The 20,013-nt window shown below is 43.6% G+C and overlaps 1 protein-coding gene across 8 annotated transcripts in view; it reads left to right on the top strand.

Annotated features, from left to right (window-relative positions):
• The window catches only part of ADGRB2 (adhesion G protein-coupled receptor B2), a 205,935-nt gene extending 187,162 nt beyond the window's left edge, over window positions 1–18,773 (top strand). For 5 of the 8 annotated variants that reach the window (XM_075604645.1, XM_075604651.1, XM_075604650.1 and 2 more), the window contains 15 exons: window positions 447–553; window positions 1,306–1,408; window positions 6,142–6,292; window positions 6,685–6,754; window positions 7,759–7,825; window positions 8,508–8,593; window positions 9,662–9,757; window positions 10,933–11,104; window positions 12,199–12,294; window positions 12,788–12,866; window positions 13,715–14,358; window positions 14,759–14,830; window positions 14,998–15,093; window positions 15,194–15,250; window positions 17,862–18,773. In XM_075604645.1, the coding sequence (XP_075460760.1) occupies window positions 447–553; window positions 1,306–1,408; window positions 6,142–6,292; window positions 6,685–6,754; window positions 7,759–7,825; window positions 8,508–8,593; window positions 9,662–9,757; window positions 10,933–11,104; window positions 12,199–12,294; window positions 12,788–12,866; window positions 13,715–14,358; window positions 14,759–14,830; window positions 14,998–15,093; window positions 15,194–15,250; window positions 17,862–18,023 (2,058 nt within the window). In that variant the 3' untranslated portion in view covers window positions 18,024–18,773. The remainder of the gene's footprint in view (window positions 1–446; window positions 554–1,305; window positions 1,409–6,141; window positions 6,293–6,684; window positions 6,755–7,758; window positions 7,826–8,507; window positions 8,594–9,661; window positions 9,758–10,932; window positions 11,105–12,198; window positions 12,295–12,787; window positions 12,867–13,714; window positions 14,359–14,758; window positions 14,831–14,997; window positions 15,094–15,193; window positions 15,251–17,861) is intronic. The other 3 variants (XM_075604646.1, XM_075604647.1, XM_075604649.1) reach the window with 3 other exon arrangements.
• Window positions 18,774–20,013: the final 1,240 nt, after the last annotated feature.

The following is a 20,013-nucleotide window of genomic DNA, read 5'->3' as shown; positions in this document are numbered from 1 at the left end:
ATTGAGCATCCTGCACAGGATGAGCTCTAATCAATATGTACTGTAGCCTGCATAAAACTGCCCACTGTTTGAGAAGAGGGGCAGCAGAGAGAAAGAGTGGGGCAGCAGCATGTGCCATACTATTAACATTGCTGCATTGACAGTGTCATGTTTTCATTGTGGCAATGCATTTGACACTCGGTGTATTTTCCATAGCTATGTGACGTGCTGGTGGTCCACTCTCTGTGTTCTTTTTAGTTGTGTTTAGGAAATCTTGTATGCAACAATCTGTGTATCAGCAATAGCAGCGTGTGACGTGCGTTCACACAAGAGCTGCATGTGACTGTGAATCCAGTGTCTCTCTGGTGCCTTGCTCTGACTTACACTTAGCTATGTGTGTGGCACCCCACTGATGACACTTTGATCTGTGTGACATATAGCAGTGAGCTGACACTTTGCTGTCTCAGCAGGTAATGGATGTAACAGGATCCCCCTCAGTCCCCCTGATGATTGGCTGTGCTGTGTCCTGCATGGCACTGCTAATCCTCCTTGCTGTATATGCTGCATTTTGGAGGTGAGTCTTTTGCCCTCTTGTATAAAAGTTTGATCCTATCTATAGGCTGACAGTGATATACAGATACAAGAGAGTTACTGTATGGACCATGTAGTGTTTCACTCCCACCTCAATGACACAGACCAGAAGTGATGTTTGGCCCGTTCAGTTTGTCTCTACCACAAAAGAGAAACACAGTAATGCAGACATGCAGCGCTGTTTCATGGAGTATCACAAATGTTTTATTGCTTACATAACAGCATGCATATTGTTGAGGTTACTGAACCATAACCATGCCTACCCCCGATACGGTTCTTGACTACCTCACGAAACACGTCAGGGGTAGGTGTAGTTAGAGTCGTGTGGCCTTTGCCATTGTGCATCTTTTTATGTAAGCAATAAAAAGTTTGTGACTCTCCATGAAGCAGTGCTACGTGATGCATTTCATATGGGTTTGTTTAAACCAGGCAGAGGTTTTAACTTCAGTGGGCACGCCGTGTAAGGGGAGCCGGGAGCCTAAAATCATCGGTGAGCATTTACAGTGAAACAGATAGAAGGGACCATCCAGTCTCTCCCATCCACTTCAGGGTAACACAATGACACATACAGAAGGTGCTTGTGGCCCAATAATATCCTACCGCTAAATGGAGATAACTCTTCAAGTGAAAGAATGTCTATTTCACTGCCCATACAGTACAGCCTTCGTGCAGGTTACTCTGTCTGTTTCACTGGTCCTTTGTATTCACCATCCCACAATTTGTTTCCCGGTCCAGATTCATCCGTTCTGAGCGCTCCATAATCCTGCTCAACTTCTGCCTGTCCATCCTCGCCTCCAATGTGCTGATTCTTGTGGGCCAGTCCCAGGCGCTCAGCAAGGTAAGTGACAGGACACATCAGAAACTGATGTCTAACCAGCACTAGGCATCTGAACTGCTGCTCTGTGAGTTCTGGATTGTTATATGTCCCAGGGTATATCTATATACCATTGTTATGAGTAATGATGATAAACCTTCAGGTTATATATATACAGTAGGAGAATACTTATCATTATTGTATCCGCTTCCTCTTGAGTGTACGCCGAGACTTTGGTCTTTCCCTCCATGTGGTAATCAGTGAAAATAGATCAATAGCTTTTATATTCCTCTGCAGCATCCATTTTTCTCTCACAGGGCAATACTTATCAGCTGCCGACAATATTCATAGCGTGCATGCTTGTGTCAATCCCAAATAAACAACCTCCGCAGCATGGGAAGAAACCCTACACAGGCTTCGCCTCTCCTTCAGCTTCTTCCGGGGGTTTGCTTATAATGTGAGGGTGTATATCAGGGGTGGGCAACTCTAGTCCTCAAGGGTCACCAACAGGTCAGGATTTCAGGATATCCCTGCTTCAGCACAGGTGCTGCAGTCTTTGACTCAGCCACTAATTGAGCCACCTGTACTGAAGCAGGGATATCCTTAAAACCTGACCTGATTGTTGACCTTGAGGACTGGAGTTGCCCACCCCTGGTGTAGATACACCTCCTCCTTTAAACACCACTGTTATCACTCAATATACAAAAGGGATGAATGAAAGAGACACATGCATTTTATAACTACAATGAATACCTCATACATACTCACCCTGCAGTCCTATTAAACAACATAATACAAATTAAATTTTAGGAGTTATAGAGAGGGGTTATATGGAGCAATAGGCGGCGTTATAGGAAGCGGTTATATGGAGCAATAGGCGGCGTTATAGGAAGCGGTTATATGGATCAATAGGCGGCGTTATAGGAAGTGGTTACAGTTGTGTGAAAAAGAAAGTACACCCTCTTTGAATTCTATGGTTTTACATATCAGGACATAATAACAATCATCTGTTCTTAGCAGGTCTTAAAATTAGGTAAATACAACCTCGGATGAACAACAACACATGACATATTCCACCATGTCATTATTTATTTAACAAAAATAAAGCCAAAATGGAGAAGCCATATGTGAAAAACTAAGTACACCTTATGAGTCAATAGCTTGTAGAACCACCTTTAGCAGCAATAACATAGTAATCGTTTTCTGTATGACTTTATCAGTCTCTCACATCGTTGTGGAGGAATTTTGTCCCACTCTTCTTTGCAACGTTGCTTCAGTTGAGGTTTGCGGGCATTTGTTTATGCACAGCTCTCTTAAGGTCCAGCCACAGCATTTCAATCAGGTTGAGGTCTGGACTTTGACTGGACCATTGCAACACCTTGATTCTTTTCTTTTTCAGCCATTCTGTTGTAGATTTGCTGGTGTGCTTGGGATCATTGTCCTGTTGCATGACCCAATTTCATCCAAGCTTTAGCTGTCAGACAGATGGCCTCACATTTGACTCTAGAATACTTTGGTATACAGAGGAGTTCATGGTCGACTCATTGACTGCAAGGTTCCCAGGTCCTGTGGCTGCAAAACAAGCCCAAATCATCCCCCTTCCACCACTGTGCTTGACAGTTGGTATGAGGTGTTTGTGCTGATATGCTGTGTTTGGTTTTCGCCAAACGTGGCGCTGGGCATTATGGCCAAACATCTCCACTTTGGTCTCATCTGTCCAAAGGACACTGTTCCAGAAGCCTTGTGGTTTGTTCAGATGCAACTTTGCAAACCTAAGCCGTGCTGCCATGTTCTTTTTAGAGAGAAGAGGCTTTCCCCTGGCAACCCTTCCAATACTTGTTCAGTCTTTTTCTAATTGTACTGTCATGAACTTTAACATGCTAACTGAGGCCTGTAGGGTCTGAGATGTAACTCTTGTTTTTTTTTTTGCAATTTCTCTGAGCATTGCAAGGTCTGACCTTGGGGTGAATTTGCTGTGACGTCCACTCCTGGGAAGACAGGCAACTGTCCTGAATGTTTTCCACTTTTGAATAATCTTTCTCACTGTAGAATGATGGACTTTAAATTGTTTGGAAATGGCCTTATAACCCTTCCCAGATTGATGGGCATCAACAATTGCTTCTCTAAGATCATTGCTGATGTCTTTCCTCCTTGGCATTGTGTTAACACAAACCTGAATGCTCCAAACCAGTAAACTGCTAAAACTTCGGCTTGTATAGAGGTGGTCACACTTGCTGATGATCAATTAATGAAGGGCATTTGATTAGCAGCATTTGTCTGCTTCTTAGCATCTTAATTCCTATGGGAGCAGTAAGGGTGTACTTAGTTTTTCACACATAGCTTCTCCATTTTGTCTTTATTTTTGTTAAATAAATCATGACACGGTGTAATATGTCATGTGTTGTTGTTCATCTGAGGTTGTATTTACCTTATTTTAAGACCTGCTAAGGAACAGATGATTGCAAGATAGGAGAAAGGAAGAGGCACACAAATGGTAGTGGAATCAAATGATTTCAAATGTATTAATGCATTAGAGCTAACAATAGTAACGTTTCAGAGCTAACAATGGTAACGTTCCATTGTTAGCTCTGATGCATTAATACATTTGAAATCAATTGATTCCACTACAATTTGTGTGCCTCTTCCTTTCTCCTATCTTGCTATTACTTTGGATCCAGCTTTGGGACGCCAGGATCAACGGAAGGTGAGCACCAAATGTAAACTCCTTGAGACATGTTTTCTTTAAAACAGTGGTGTGTCACCTATAATCTCCTTTGTAAGGAACAGATGATTGTTATTATGTCCTGATATGTAAAACCATAGAATTCAAAGAGGGTGTACTTTCTTTTTCACACAACTGTATATAGAGCAATAGAAGTTTTATAGGAATGGTTATATGGAGCAATAGGAGGCGTTGTTGGGAGCAGTTGTATGGAGCAATAGGAGAAGTTATAGGGTACGGTTATATGGAGCAAAAGTAGTTATTTGGAGTAATAGGAGGATTTATACAGTGGTTATTTGAAACACTAGGAGTTTTATAGGAATGTTTATATGACGCAATAGTAGGCGATGTATGGAGCAATAGTAGGAGCTTTTAGGAGTAGTTATAGGGAGAAATTGTATGGAGAAATATCAGGAGTTAGAGAGGAGTTATAGAGAGAAATAAGATGAATTGAGGAGATATTTGATGGTTAAAGGATATATCAGTTTTGTGTCTGTTGCAGTAATTTCCTCCATTTGTAAGCATTGGGTAATCCTGCTTTTATGTTCTGGAGTACATCTGTCTGCCTCAGAGATTCGCATTGAATGCATCGCTCAATAAACAGTTTCTTACATTTGACTCAGGAGAGGACGGAATAGTAAATTAACAACTTGCACGGCATTAATGTAATTAGCTGGATACATGGGTCACATTGGGAAATTGTGCCACGATAGAACACTGTGATCACCTGCTCATTGCCAGAGAAAACCCACTCACAACCCACCCCACACAGGCACACATTCCCCTTTGCCCCCCACACACACATACACTTCCTCCTACGTACACACACCCACGCACACACTACGCCGCTCTAAATCTCATCCTGTGCTATTTCTGCCTTCACGGCTTTTCCTCCAGTGATTTTTAATCAATATCTGTATTAAGTTACAAGCTCAGTATTACGCCACCAGTTATATATCAGCAAAACTGAGGAGGGAGGGGAGGAAGGACAGAATCAATTCTGGGTGGAAGGAATGGAGGGATGTTGATTTTTCGGAGATGTATCAGCCCTATTTATTCCTGGTACAAATGAGAGATGTGCAGGAATTCACTGCAGAATAAAATATCACAGCTCAGATATCTGCCTGATTACAAGGATGATCTTTTATATTCAGAAAACATTTTCTGAAACTATCGTCTTTATCTCTGATAATACTAGGGAACTGCCCCATCCTACCCTCTAATACTGATACTCCCAGGGCACTGCCACCTCCCTACCATCTAATACTGAAACTCCCCAAGCACTGCCACCTCCTACCCTCTAATACTGACACTCCCCAGCACTGCCCTCCCTACTTCTAATACTGACACACCTCAGTACTGCCCCTTCCTAGCCTCTAATACTGACACTCCCCAGCACTGCCCTCCCTACTTCTAATACTGACACACCTCAGTACTGCCCCTTCCTAGCCTCTAATACTGACACTCCCCAACACTGCCTCCTCCTACCCTCTAATACTGACACCCCTCAGCACTTTCCCCTCCTTCCCTCTCATATTGAAACTCCCAGCACTACCCTAATACTGACTCCCTAGCATGCCCTCTCCTACGCTCTAATACTGACACCCTCAGCACTGCCCCCTCCCAACCCTCTAATACTGATACTCCCTAGCACTGCTCCTCCTACCCTCTAATACTGATACTCCCCCGCACTGCCCCGTCATACCCTCTAATACTGACTCTCCCCAGCACTGCCACCTCCTACCCTCTAATACTGACTCTCCCCAGCACTGCCGCCTCTTACCCTATAATTATGAGATTCTCCAGCACTGCCCCTCCCTACCCACTTATCCTGACATCCACCCCCCGACCCCAGCAGTGCCCCCTTTATCCTCTAATACTGACACTCCCTGGATCCTGCATCATCTAATGTTGATACTCTCAGGCCATTGTCCCCTCCAACCTTTCTGATACTAAGTCACATTTCCAGTACCTGAGCACTTTGGGACTCTCCCCCACTGTCTCTCACAACTCTCTCACTCTCCTCTCTCTGCAGGCAGTCTGTGCCCTCATTGCTGCATTCCTGCATTTTTTCTTCCTCTCCTCCTTCTGCTGGGTGCTCACGGAGGCCTGGCAATCTTACCTGGCTGTGATTGGCCAAATAAGGACGCGACTGGTCCGTAAACGCTTCCTGTGCCTGGGGTGGGGTAAGAGGCAGACCTGTATATTGAGGGACTGATCCCAGTCTATTTTCTCCTGTAATATATTTTCTGGCTATCTCTAAGGCTCTACAGACTTATTCTACATCTGCCAAAGCTGCAGATAGGTGCATTGTTGCCTTAAATTCCTGATTAAATAAGTCCCTTAGTCTGTATGTCACACTATCAGTTTTTTATTTCTTTCCTTCACTCTCTTCCCTTGTTTCCTTTTTTCAATTCTGTACTGTATGTCTCCTCAGTTGAGTTTTAATTCTTCCTCTCTTTCTCTCTCTTTCATACTCACTGCTCTTTCCTGATCCATTTATCCTACCCTTCACTAACCATTGCTCTCCCACTCTCTCCTTCTCTCTAAGTCCGTCTCCCACTCTTTGTCTCTTTAGGACTACCAGCTCTGGTCGTTGCTGTGTCTGTTGGTTTCACCCGAACGAAAGGATATGGAACCCCAAATTAGTAAGTCCATTCTCACTGCCTCACTCTCTGTCACATCCCTCTCCCATCAGTATACCGCTAACAGCAATACTAGCAGCATAATGGGGACTGTACTGACAGGAAATACTTGTTCGGATTGTCAATATCACCAACGAATACACATGTACACACCCACACCAATTGTTAGTCAAATGTTGTTTATTAATACTTAACTTCGATTATGTGTAGTTTACAGCAGTCAGGATATCACACACAGTTAACCAGGGAAACCCCTTCATCTCCTGAGATGCCTGGTAGTTAGAGTTGGTTATCTGCGATCGCATATTCCCGGGCACAGAAAGTTTCAGCATCAATTCTGTCCAGGGTGATGTTCTCTATTTCTGTGTCCGGGACAAGCATATATAGTATAACTCGGGAAACAGACTCGTGCAGCAAGGGCTCCACCTGGGATATCTGAAACTCACAACAAGCTTTTTACTGGAAGTTAGGCTATTACAGCAACTGTAAGCATTATTACAATAACTGTAAGCATTTATTAAGAAACAAAAGTTAACCCCTTACATACCTAGGCCATTAGAAACAAGACAAGCACCATTCTCCTTACAGGGACAAAGCTCTCTGCAAATACTTGTATTTATATAAGAGAAATGTATATATTAACAGTCATATCACCTTTTCTATTATTCCTCTTAAAAGTTCACATTTACCAGCATCCCCACCACTCTGTTCCCTTGCCCTCAGACTTTGCTTGTGAATTTCTTAAACAGAAAAAAATACCATACCCTCCTTCTCTGGCACTCTTTTCTTTTTTTTTTAATTTTCAACATGAAGTGGGAAAGGGTGAGAATAAATGTAGTTACTTCTGAGCAAGCTGCTTCTCACTAGTTGAGCGATGAACAGTAAATAACCTCTTCATTGATTTGTGTTTTGCTTGTCATGACTTTCTGTTTTTTCTAATTTGCCGCTCACCTGAACCTTGTCTCCCTGTGCTTGTAACTGCCCATCCCCCCCTATGTTCCCCCCAGCTGCTGGCTTTCTCTGGAAGGGGGGCTGCTCTATGCCTTCGTGGGACCCGCTGCCGTCATTGTGCTGGTAGGTGCAGCTGACTACACTCACAGCACGATGGGAAAAACCTCCCACCTTACACGTGAAGTTATTGTATCACATCATCCTTACATAGGGGTCTGTCTACTAAAATCTCCCGGCTGCAAAACCGATGCAAAAGCAGTGCAAAACAGCACCAGATTTATCACAGCAATATAACCCCATTGAAAACAAATGAAGTTGTTTCTTTGATAATCTGATGCAATGCACTGGGTTTTTGTCAGTGTTGAAGTTTTTAGAAAATAACTCCAGTAGACTACAAAGTGTGCTTGATTTTATAAATATTGTATAAAGTATTACACAAGGGTGGAATTAACTCAATTTCGTCAGTGAGCAATGTATGGAGTGTTTGCTGGAGCAGATAGAGGGGGGTTTCCTGTGATCTATGTTATAATGATATGTATTAAAATGTACACCCTTAAATAGTTTCAGTCACCTAGTTCTGAGGTGGTACTAATCTATTTGCTCAGGAGACCTGCGTAATTCGTAAGATAAATAGCTAGCTTTATGCATTTGATGCCAGGGCAGATTTGTGCAAATGTTGATCTGCATTTTGGAGCAGATTGAATTATCTTCATACCTATTTATGCCCCAGTTTATAACACTTATACCTGCAGCCTGACTATATCTCTCTGTCCATGCCTTCTTTCTATACCCTCTACTCTCGCAGGTGAACATGCTGATTGGAATAATAGTCTTCAACAAGTTAATGTCTCGGGATGGGATATCAGACAAGTCCAAAAAGCAGCGAGCAGGGTGAGTGCTTCCTCATATTGTATTGTTTGTGTATGAGAGAGGGGACAGTTGTGCTTTTGTGTCAGTGTGTTGCTGCACTGAAAGGTTAGTCGAATTTTGGGAGCTCACAGTTCTAATTGCTCAAGCCTGTTTTGGGTAGTAACAGAAGAGCCTGTCTAACAGTTCAGTGGTCACTAGATACCATAGTTCCATACTCCAGGGCACACAGAGGGAGGGCTCCCCTGTCTGTGCCCCATGTACTGACGTCGATCCATCTCATGCTAACCAGGGTCTGCATTCCTCCAAGAGCTTCGCTGATCTAACACTCGTTTTTATCTCTCTCTCTCTCATCCTCGCTCTATTATTTCACTTTCATTTGCACTTTTTCCGCTCTTTGTCTTTCTGTTTCCTTTTATGTCTCTTGTGTCCACTTGCCTGCTTCTCACTTCTGTCTCTCTACTTGTTATCCCTCGGCCCCTTTCCTGATGTCTTTTTTCATCACTCCTTCATTCCGCTCTCTTTTATTCTCCCGCCTTGAATCAATTATGTATTTTATGCATAAATGTGTGTGTGTAAATGTCTCTTTATATATGTATATTTCTACATATATACATGTATTTTTCTCTCTTCTTCTATACTTTCTCTCTACATATGTGTAAATGTATCTCTTTAAATATATATATATGTATATTTTATATGTATGCATGTGTCGGTTTATCGTTCTCCCACTCTCTCTCTATATATACATACGCATATTTGTGTGCATCTTTCTCCCTACCTACCTATATAAATGTGTGTATCTCTCTCTGTATATATATATATATATATATATATATATATATATATTAAATATATATATACTTTATATATTTATATATATATATATTAATATATAAAAAAAATAATATATATACACACACACACACACACATATGGGTGTACTTCTGTTTCTCGCTCTCTCTCTAAATATTTGTGTGTATCTCTTTCGCTCTATGTATATGTGTGTGGCTCCCTTTTATTCATCCTTCGTGCCCCCTCTCTGTCTGCATGCCGTCATGCCCTTTGCTTGCTGTGGTTTTGCTGGTGCAGGGGTGAGACGTCCTGCAGGAACCTGCTGCTGAAATGTTCCACATGTGGAGTGCTGCCCAGCGCGAAGCTCCCTGCCGTTACTGCCAGCAACGCTGTGTTAGTCTTGTTCCCGTCCTCATCCTGCCTCAATCAGCAGCTCCTCGGGGGGGGGGGGGAGGGTTATATAGTCACACCCCCAAATGGGTCCCTATAGGGAATACATGAACACAGTGCCCATAGTAGTAAATTTTATAAGCATTTGTATTCTGTAGGAGCCCCTTTTTTTCTGCATGGAGTCCTTTGACACACTGGGGTTAAAGTCACCCACGCATCTAAGATGTACTTATGACCCACGAACATCACCACTGTTCGAGCGTGAGAAGGGGGGCCCTTTCTTTGCATGTATAGCTCCCCCTCCTCCCTATGAAGCTTTTGGATTAAATCTTATCCCGAGTATTGGGTAGTTGGTAGCATTATGGGTGGGTGAATATGACCTCATTGTATGTCACTTGTCACCTGCACAGTGTGGTGTCTTCTCTGTAGCAGTCCTGATATATTGTGTTATCTTGTCTCAGCTTGTCCTTGGTCCTTCCCACATCTCCCCACTCCCTCAGGCATGCTCTCTGTGTATAGTGACTGCTCCCTTCCTGCAATCACAGTCTGCATGTCACCTTGTGCAGTCTGGTGTTGCCCAGTGGTGGAGACTGCAGGTTGTCCCACTACAGTACACTGTTCCAGGGTGGTTTAGGGTCGGGGAGATTAAACCCTCACAGTATTTATTTTGAAGCCCAAACTTTCTTGGGAGGGAATCATCAGAAACAAAGACACAGTAGTTGTAAAAAAAAGATCAGGGGCAACTGAAGACACTTAACCCGGGTTTAATTATCTTTTATCTCTTCTTGTTCATGCAACATTTTCCTTCATTCTCATGCTCTATCCTTTATTATGCCATCTTTCATACTTTTTTTTCTATCTCACCCTTTATGGCTTTTCATCTCTTATTACCTTTCCATGCCAAAATCTCTATATCTTTTTTTCTAACTACCCGTTTCTTTCTCTCTCTCTCTCTCTCTCTCTCTCTCTATCTCTCTCTCACAATTTGTTTCTCTCTTTAATCCCTGCCTCTTTCTATCTCTCCTGTTCTCTCTCTCTTTATCTCTTTTATCATCTCCCTATCTTTCTTTGCCTTCCTCTTTCTCTCTCCTTCCCTCTCTTTCCCTTCTCCCTCCCTCCCTATCTCTCTCTCTCTCTTTCCCTTCTTTCTGCTCCCTGCCCCCCACTCCCCACTGCAGGGCATCTCTCTGGAGCTCCTGTGTGGTTCTTCCTCTGCTGGCCCTTACCTGGATGTCAGCCGTCCTCGCCATGACCGATCGGCGCTCCATCCTCTTCCAGGTCCTGTTTGCTGTGTTTAACTCTGTGCAGGGCTGTGTTATCATCACTGTGCACTGCTTTCTGCGCAGAGAGGTGAGAGCCCCTTCTACTACACCCTGCCCTGTGGCCACTTTCCCTCACAAAGCTTACTATTCCCAGATTCAAACACACACATATATATATATGTGTGTGTGTGTGTGTGTCAAAAGGTGTGCTACTGAGCGTGGCAAATGTATACAACAAAAAGGCAGATGAGCCCAATGCTACATCCAATTGACAAAACATACATGGTTTTAAGTACAAAGTTAAATACTTCAATAATAATATTTTCTTGGTTATTTAGTTACCTCTTTGGCCAAAGCGCTATAAGCCTGCATACCAACATCAAGGTATAACCAAATATGCAGGTCCCAACACTACACTGTGAACCTTTCCTTTTACCTCTGTATGAGGGGAAACAACCATAGTGGGCCTTGTCCGTACAGCAAAATGAGAGAACCTCCTCCCCACCTTTTTAACTTGGGAGTTTTTTTCATTTTGCTGTATGGACAAGGCCCACTGTGGTTGTTCCCCCTCATACAGAGGTAAAAGGAAAGGTTCACAGTGTAGTGTTGGGACCTGCAGATTTGGTTATGCCTTGATGTTGGTATGCAGGCTTATGACGCTTTGGCCAAAGAGTTAACTAAATAACCAAGAAAATATTATTATTGAAGTATTTAACTTTGTACTTATTACCATGTATATTTTGTCAATTGGATGTAACATTGGGCTCACCTGCCTTTTTGTTGTATACTATCCACATATTCATCAAGCCCCATTAGAGGGTAATGCACCCAGTTAGCTGTTAACTCCTATTAACTTGCATGGGAATTAACGCCCCATTAATTACCCCATAACAGAGCTCAAAGAATCGTGGTGCATTGTATTTCTCAATTATTTATATTCTACACTTACATTACTATGTTACTATGTTATTGTTTTATTCTTATGTAGAGTAAACAGAACATACTTTGCTTAATTTTGTGTATATATGTACATACACATACAATGATCAAAGTAGTACTGTATATATATATTTGTACAAGCATTGTGGGATATGGGGGGAGACAGGTAGGTTTATAGAATTAAATCACTGCCCAGAAGAGCTTACAATCTTTTTGCTCCTCTCTTTGGGTCTGCGGACGCAGGTGCAGGAAGTGATGAAGTGTCAGATGGGAGGATGTTGTGGCGATGACAACGAGGACTCTCCAAACTCCTGCAAGAACGGGCAGATCCAGATCATGGTGAGTGCGGATAAGGGATGTGTTTAACCTCCTCACTGCTGGGAGAGAGGGCCTGAAATGTATGTAGTGAAGGGGCTAAAAACACAGGATTACATCTACAGTGAAAGAAAACAATTGAATATTAATGTGACCCATCACTCAGTCTGCATCTGCCCATTCCTCTCACACTCTATTTTCTGCCATTTCTGTTTTATGTGTCTCCTGTCTTTCCTAAGTAGTTGCCTCCCTCCCGTGCTTTATTTCCCACTCCCTCCCTCTCATCTTTCTCTCTGCCACTTTCTGATTTCTCCTCTTATACCTCTTACCCCCGCTCTTGTTCTGCCCGTCTCATCCTCTCTGCCATCCTCTGCCTGCGTCACATTCTTTTTCTTTCTCACTGTTTTCTCTCTCGTCCTCCCTTTCCTGCCACTCTCTCCTTCTCTGTTCCTCTTCTCTGTCCCTCCCTTTCCCTTCGGCTGCCACTCACTCTCTCCTGTGCCTCATGTTCCTATAGACAGATTTTGAAAAAGATGTGGACCTGGCATGCCAGTCGGATGAGAAGGCCTCATGGTACACTGCACACGGGGAAACCGGTGAGAGAAACCTGTGGTACTGCCACAAATTCACAGCATGAGCCCTATTTTCACTCTCTTTCACACCTAAACTGGCACATTTATTTGGTGCAAAGAGGAAAACTGCACGGTGCAACCTCTGACACATCTCATTATAACAGTTTTCTGACTCTATCCTCCTCTAATTGCTCCTATAACCTTTTTTCCAAAGCACTCATGGTGGAAGTGTAGGAAATTGGAGCAAAAAAATGGAGCAATGCTGCTTAATACATTGGACTGTGGGCTGTGAGAGGGCTAATATTTTGTGCAGATTGATGTTAGGCTTTTTGGGGATAATTTGAAGGGTGTTTTAAGGGGTTAAATAATTAATTTTGTAAGAAATTCTATTACATAACCCTATGGAATAAAAGGGTTATATCTCCCACCCCTCCACAATTGTATCGCTAGCGCTGATTAATGCTGAGTTCTATCTTATCTCTTATTGGTATCACTAGAGCTGTTTAACACCGAATTAACGCAATTTTCGTGTATGAAGTTGAAGAATCAATATCCATTTATGATCACATTTTAAATAGATCTTGGTGAATATGGTAGTAATTCTACAAAATAGAATATATAGCCACAATTATATTCATAATAACACCAAATTTTAACGCTACAATATCAACATTTAGTGAATCCAAGCCACTCACATTATAAGGAGCAATAGGAAGAGCAATAGGGAGCAGTTTTAAGGATCTATAGGATGAGTTATATAGGAAGTAAGTGTATGCATTAGTAGGATTGAGATAAAGGACCAATAGGCTGTGGATATAGGGAGGAATTATATGATGCTGGAAATTATTGTTTACATCTTCCTGTTTCTCCAGTCCTGTTCAAGGAACTCAACTCGTGCCACCCCTCCAGTGTGACAGGGGCCCTTTCACGCATATCTCTAGATGACGAAGATGACCTAAAGCTGCACAAAGTGGTAGATGGGCTGAGCTTCTCGCATCTCCCTGGGAGCCTCTCATCTCCTGGGGGTATCCTTCTCCAAGTGCCCAAAATCACCCACAACCCAGTGAATGAGCTCAGCGACCACCATCCCAAGAAGGAGGTTAACCTGGAGCGTGGCCCCCTCTACTTGTGCCCTGAGGGCAACCTGTGGCCCCTGGATTATGGAGAGGGCATGGGCACCCAAGAGCCCTCTTTGGAGAGCGAGTACATGGTACTGCCTAGGCGGACTCTGAGCCTCAAACCTTTTGGTCGGGAGCAAGGCAAACTCAACGTGAAGCTGGCAGAGCTAGGGAAGGGGCGTCACCAAGGGGATGTGGAGGGGTACCCCAACTTCTTGTCAGTAGATCACATCAATGTCAACCTCACCCCACCTTATGTGCCCGCTCAGCACCAGTACGGCCTGCCATTCAAGCAGCCACCCTCGGTCCGGCAGATCCTGGCAACAGAGATGAATGAGCGCTGCCGCACAATGCCGCGCACAGTGCCCGGCCCCTCCCTGAGTGCTGGGTCCCTGGAGGTGAGGGGGACGGGGGTATCCATGTGTTTTTAACCTTGAGTCTCTTGTGTTCCCTCATTCACATGTACCATCTGTATCTTCACCTGTCTCTGTTTCTCATGCTCCCACACTCGTTTCCTCTCTTCATCCTTGTTTTTAAGTCTCTCAGCCTTCTCTGACCCTTGTCTGCCCTTTTTGTACACTCTCTCTTCCACCCTAACTCTCCTTTCCACTTGGCTTTCTCGATCTTTCTCTCTTCTTACAATAATCCGGCCTCTCTCTTTCCACAACTCTATCCTTTCCTCCTCTCTATCCCTTATTTATTTCCACTAGTCTGTCTCTGTATATATCTATCTTCTCCTTCCCTCAATCCATCTTCCTCCTTTCCTCCCTCTTTCTCTCTCTCTCCCTCCTCACATAGAAGCCACACCAACCTGTCCCTGTGTTTCTCCCCCAGCGGAAGCGTTTGAGATATTCAGATTTGGATTTTGAGGTGAGCCCTTTTACCCAAACACATACCAAATTTGCACGCCGGATCTATGCTGCACATTGCATGCCGATGGAGGGTTCCCCTTCTTTTCCAGTGACTGCATGGTTAGCAGAGGGGTGGGAGGTGGGTGATGGGTGCATGGTTCTGACCCTAGAGTTGACCTTTTGCAGAAAGTGATGCACACGAGGAAGCGACACTCCGACCTTTACCACGAACTCAACCGCAAGTTCCATACCCTGGAGAGGTATCGTGATGCCAATGCCAAGGTAAGACCTGCTCATACTGTGCCCCTTGCTCTCTCATTGTCCCATTCCCTGACACTGCACTGTCTCATTTCCTGACTTCTGTGCTGTGTTTGTGATTCAGAAAGACAAGCGCTGGAGTATATCCTCAGGAGGAGCAGCGGAGAGAACCACGGCCAGTGTGAGTACCGCTCACTGTGCTCTGCAACTATAGCCAGAGGTAGGATGCACCCTACTCATTTCTGTCAATCCAAGTAGCTATCCAGCCCTAGAGGTAAGAGGTTTTGTATCCCTGAGTGTACCTGTAGGTGACAACAACGGAGAAGTCTGTGGCGTGACAGACACCACCTGATGAGAGGATGGCGGCAGAAATCACTGCTGGATACAGGAGGGCAGGATGATATAATTCAATCATTATAAACAAAGAGCATAAATGAGATATGCTCAAAAAAGAAGTTCACCTGGAAGCACACCACTTGAATAATAAAACTTAATGTTTATTTACATCATAAGAATAAAATATATATCAACCATGAAAATAACTAAAAGGTGAGGTAAATAGAGGTGTCTCGGGGGGGGGTTGTTAGTACAGCTGAGTACTGAGAAGATTGAGTTCTCCCTCTAATTGGCAGCAGACAAAGTATAAAACTACAATCACCTTCAGGTACCCAAATTCCGTGGTGAACTATTAAAACATATCAATCTATATTTCTGGTCACAGACCTCACTCTGCATTCCACCCACTACCTATAACCTCACTGCGGACCCTGCATCTTGTCGACTATACTACGTCATTGAAATGTGCCCAACGTATGTTTCACTCCAGCTACGGCGCTTCGTCAGGGGTGATGTAAATAGATGTTACGTTTTATTATTCAAGGGGCTGCTTCCAAGGGAACTTCTTTTGTCAGCAGCATATCTCTTTTACATGCTTTGTTTTTCATTCTTTGTATCTAAGTTCTCAGTGCTGCACCCCCTCATTAATCACTGCTTATTTCTGACCAGCATTTATAAATGGTCCACTAAATCTTAGGACTGCTAGTTGATTGATTTCCTTTTCTATTTATTAGAGCAATTGATATAATTCAATAGTTCTTATGTACCGATCACTGGGGTGAAAGTTGATGCTTCTGTGCAGGAAGTTACAACTGCTGATAATTAATTCCGAGTGCTAAAATCACCAATTCATGACAATGTACATAATTTAATCCAAAGCTCTACCTATTACCAGTTTTTCCATCCCCAGCCGGAAGACATATTCAGAAACCCATATATATGTATGTATATATATATATATATATATATATCATTATTTACTGTATATAGCGTTATCTATGTACATAGCGCTTCACAGCAGTAATACACGTGATATAATAATATAACACATAATGGGACTAAGCGCTTCAGATATAAAAGTAACATTAGGAAAAGGAGTCCCTGCCCAACAGAGCTTACAATCTAAGTGGTAAGTACAAATAACAAACAGACAGTAGGATGGTGTTCTTGTAACAAACAACAACAACCGTGTAATAGCTCCAAGAGCCAGTGTGTCAAAGTAATAAGTGCCAAGCAGGGCAGATTATAGGAGCTAACACCGGTAAATGGGATGAACGGCTGGTGATAATAGCCCAGTTCACGGGTAATGAAGGAGAGGGCTAAAGGTAATTAGGACAAAAAGTACTCACTCAGTCCCAAGCCCTGGCCCGACCTGGCCCGGTGTGGAGTCCACGCGACTCACTAAAATCACCGCTCCGCTTCTCTCCCGGTCTGGCTCCAGTCTTGACGCTGAACAGTTGAGAGCGTCTCCCTCTGTGAGAACTGCAGCTGCTTCCGCATCCGGTGGTGGACACTGATCCTCACACGAAACGATACACAGAAAAAAGGATCCGGGGCCCATCTACTCCCCGGGGAGTAGATGGGCCCCGGATCCTTTTTTCTGTGTATGGTGTTCTTGTAAGTGCGTCTGCAAGGGGCCAAGGTTGATGTATGCGGTGTATGTTATAAGCCACGGAGATACCCATATGTTTTATTAATGTAGTGTGTTTTAAGATGGGTCTTAAAGGTGGATAGAGAGGGTCGAGAAATATGCGCAGAGTGTAATGGCCTTTGTCCTTGGCAGCATGGAGGTCAATAGTTATTTTAGTGAGGGTTATTTCGGTGGAGTGAGCAGTGCGGAAGCCAGATTGTAGAGGGTCTAGGAGAGAATAGGAGGTGAGGAAACAAGGTGCTCAAGAAGTCTAAAGGCAGGAGGGAGACAGGACGATAGTTAGAGAAATAGGTCGGGTCACACTTGCTCGTTTTGAGTAAAGGTTTAACTGTTGCATGTTTGAAGTACTCTAGGAGGAAAATGTTCCAGAGTAGAGAGATGAGTTGAAAGTATGTGTGAGTGTAGGAATTAGAGTAGGAGCAAGAGGTTTGAAAGTGCTCCGAGTAAATTATATTTATGATGAATTTGGTAATATTAAAATCTTGGATCAGATTAACACTATACAATTACATGTGTTGATTATGTGTAGTGTTTTAATCTGGAGAGTGATAGTTTTGTGGACAAACCAGTTACTCTATCCAAATTTGTCTATAACATGCTATGCATGTATAATAAATAGTTAAATTCAGTGAAAATCAAGGCCCTCATTGACTCTTTAATCCCTTCAGTGCTGTAAACACATTGCTTGCCTCTCCAGCATTAAAAGCATTAAGGGGTAAGTGGATGCCTAATTCTTTCATATAGCCCTTTATTGGCTATCAAATCCGCTTTTAAATTGATCCTCTCTCTGGTGTTGGCTCCACAGGAGAAGACCAGCCCTGCGGGACCCCATCAGAAGGCATGGGACAGTTATCGAGCACGTTCCTCACAGCTCCACGATAGGCTGGGGCTTCGCTGTGTGGACTGGGATCAGCCGCCCCGCATCTCCATGGATATGTCGGATGGGGACTATCAGACTGAGGTATAAGGCCATCTCCCCTCCTCCACATATTTCCTCGCCTCCTGGAGAAACAGATACAGAGCGTGCTGGGTCTTTGCCCGTGGAGGGTTACACATGGCTCTTGGAGTGGGATGCCCACTGGGACACACTTGTGATGCACCTGGGTCTAGGCCATGCTCAGCTGGGAGGTCAGGCAAACAGCAGAGCCAACATTAAAGGACACATAGGAATCTCTAAGACAAGTGTCTGAAGGGAGAGCAGCGCTGACCACTGGGCTTTTGTGGCTCGTCAAGTGGAGATGAGACTCCCCCCTAATTGTGGGGGCCATAACGCCAAGATCTCTGATCGCCTCTCACGTCTGAACTCTTGCGAAGGCTAGTAGCAGCGAGCTGCTAGTGTCCCTACTACACACACAAGTGTTGTCCCTGTCACACAACTTCCTCGGTCCCGTTTCCTGGATATTGCCTGTCAAGTGACCACTTTCTTTCAGCTTCCTCGCCTCCCCCTCTCTCCTGCCCCTCACTGACTTGGGTGGGTGTGGGGGGAAGAGCTGCCTCTCTTGTGTTCACAGGCTGCTAAATGAAGTCCGGGGTCAGCCCAGGCTGTGGTTGGACATTGGTTGACCCCCTACCATTACCCCATTAGGGTTCAGGATCGTGGGACAGGGGGCCAGGCAACACTGGGTTTTAAAAATGCCTAGAATTTGTTTAAAAAGGAGAAAAAAATAATAAAAAAAAAATCTTTTGAAACGTGTACAGAGGTAAGTGGTTGTTTGACGCACATTTCTGAGGTGTGCATTAAAGGAAAGAACACAGATACCTTAACCATTATGCCGCAAGAGGTTCCAACAACTCTTGCCGTACAATGCTTTGAATAGCTTTCCAGGAGGCTAAAGAGTTAAGGCAAAATGAACAGATCAGAGCATAATTTTGCATTAATGTGTCAGTAGTATCATTTGCATCTATACGTCGAATGAAGATCAGTTACACAGAACAATAAGAGAGGTTGCAATGGGATGCGTATTTACTTTCTTTGCACCAGTTGGAAAAAAAAACCCTTCCTAAAATAGGTCCAGGGAGAAAGTTCAATATTGAATCACTTTGTTGATGGAAAACTGTGCCTTTTTCCTGGTACTGCAGGTGCTGTTCAGAGATTATTTTTTTTAATTAAATATTCCGTTAATGGAGGCAGAATAAAAAAAAAAGTCAGAGGCGTCCTTACAATAGTAAGCACTTTCATTGTAGTGGTAGCGCAGCCTTTTAACCCACTCTTTAGCCGGGTTGCCATCGAGCAGCAGATGTGTTTTGTGGTATCGTTGCTCGCTGTGGAGAATTTACTCTCGAGACATTCAACTATGCTGCTTTGATATTCAGCGGTATTAGTATCCGTAGCTCCCAGACTGGCACATCTGGCACAATGTATCAAATTGATTTAATATTAGTTCTAACATCTGCCCATGAACCATACGTTCCGAGCTAGTGCTAACCTCTCCATCCAAAGCTTAATTTATATCCATTGCTACTCCCTGGCAGCCTGCGTGGGCTCAGCATCCCCAGCACTGCTAGGAAACCATCTTTTAAATCAAAGACCCTGGCACCTCTGGTCAGGTGGTAGTGCCATGAAATAAGGGAGGATGGGAGAGATTATCTCCTTTGGCTTTAGGGAGCATTTCCTTGTGCCCAATTTTTTTTGTTTTTTTATTTTGTTTTAATAAATGCAGCAGTTCCTTGCCTTTCCGTCAATGCAATTACCTAAGTTGCCGATGGATCCGTTTTCCGGTGATCGATTGGTGAAGATCCTGCTTCCCATGGCACGCAATATGGCTTCCTATTTCAAAAGAGGAAGTGCTGTGGCATCCTAAATAGTTGCTATAGCAACCTAATGAAGCCCAGTACATTAAAAAGCATTAACAAAGGGCAGGCAGTAAGTATTATCTAATATCACACAACTGATTTATTTAAAAATCACAGCATTTTGAATGAAATGTTGCTTTTCAGTTAACCTCTTCCTCCTCACC

The sequence above is a fragment of the Ascaphus truei genome, chromosome 6 (genome assembly GCF_040206685.1).
Source record: "Ascaphus truei isolate aAscTru1 chromosome 6, aAscTru1.hap1, whole genome shotgun sequence".
In the NCBI taxonomy this organism is placed as follows: Eukaryota; Metazoa; Chordata; class Amphibia; order Anura; family Ascaphidae; genus Ascaphus; species Ascaphus truei.
The sequence above is the reverse complement of the archived record's forward strand: the minus strand, read 5'-3'. Positions and strand labels throughout refer to the sequence as shown.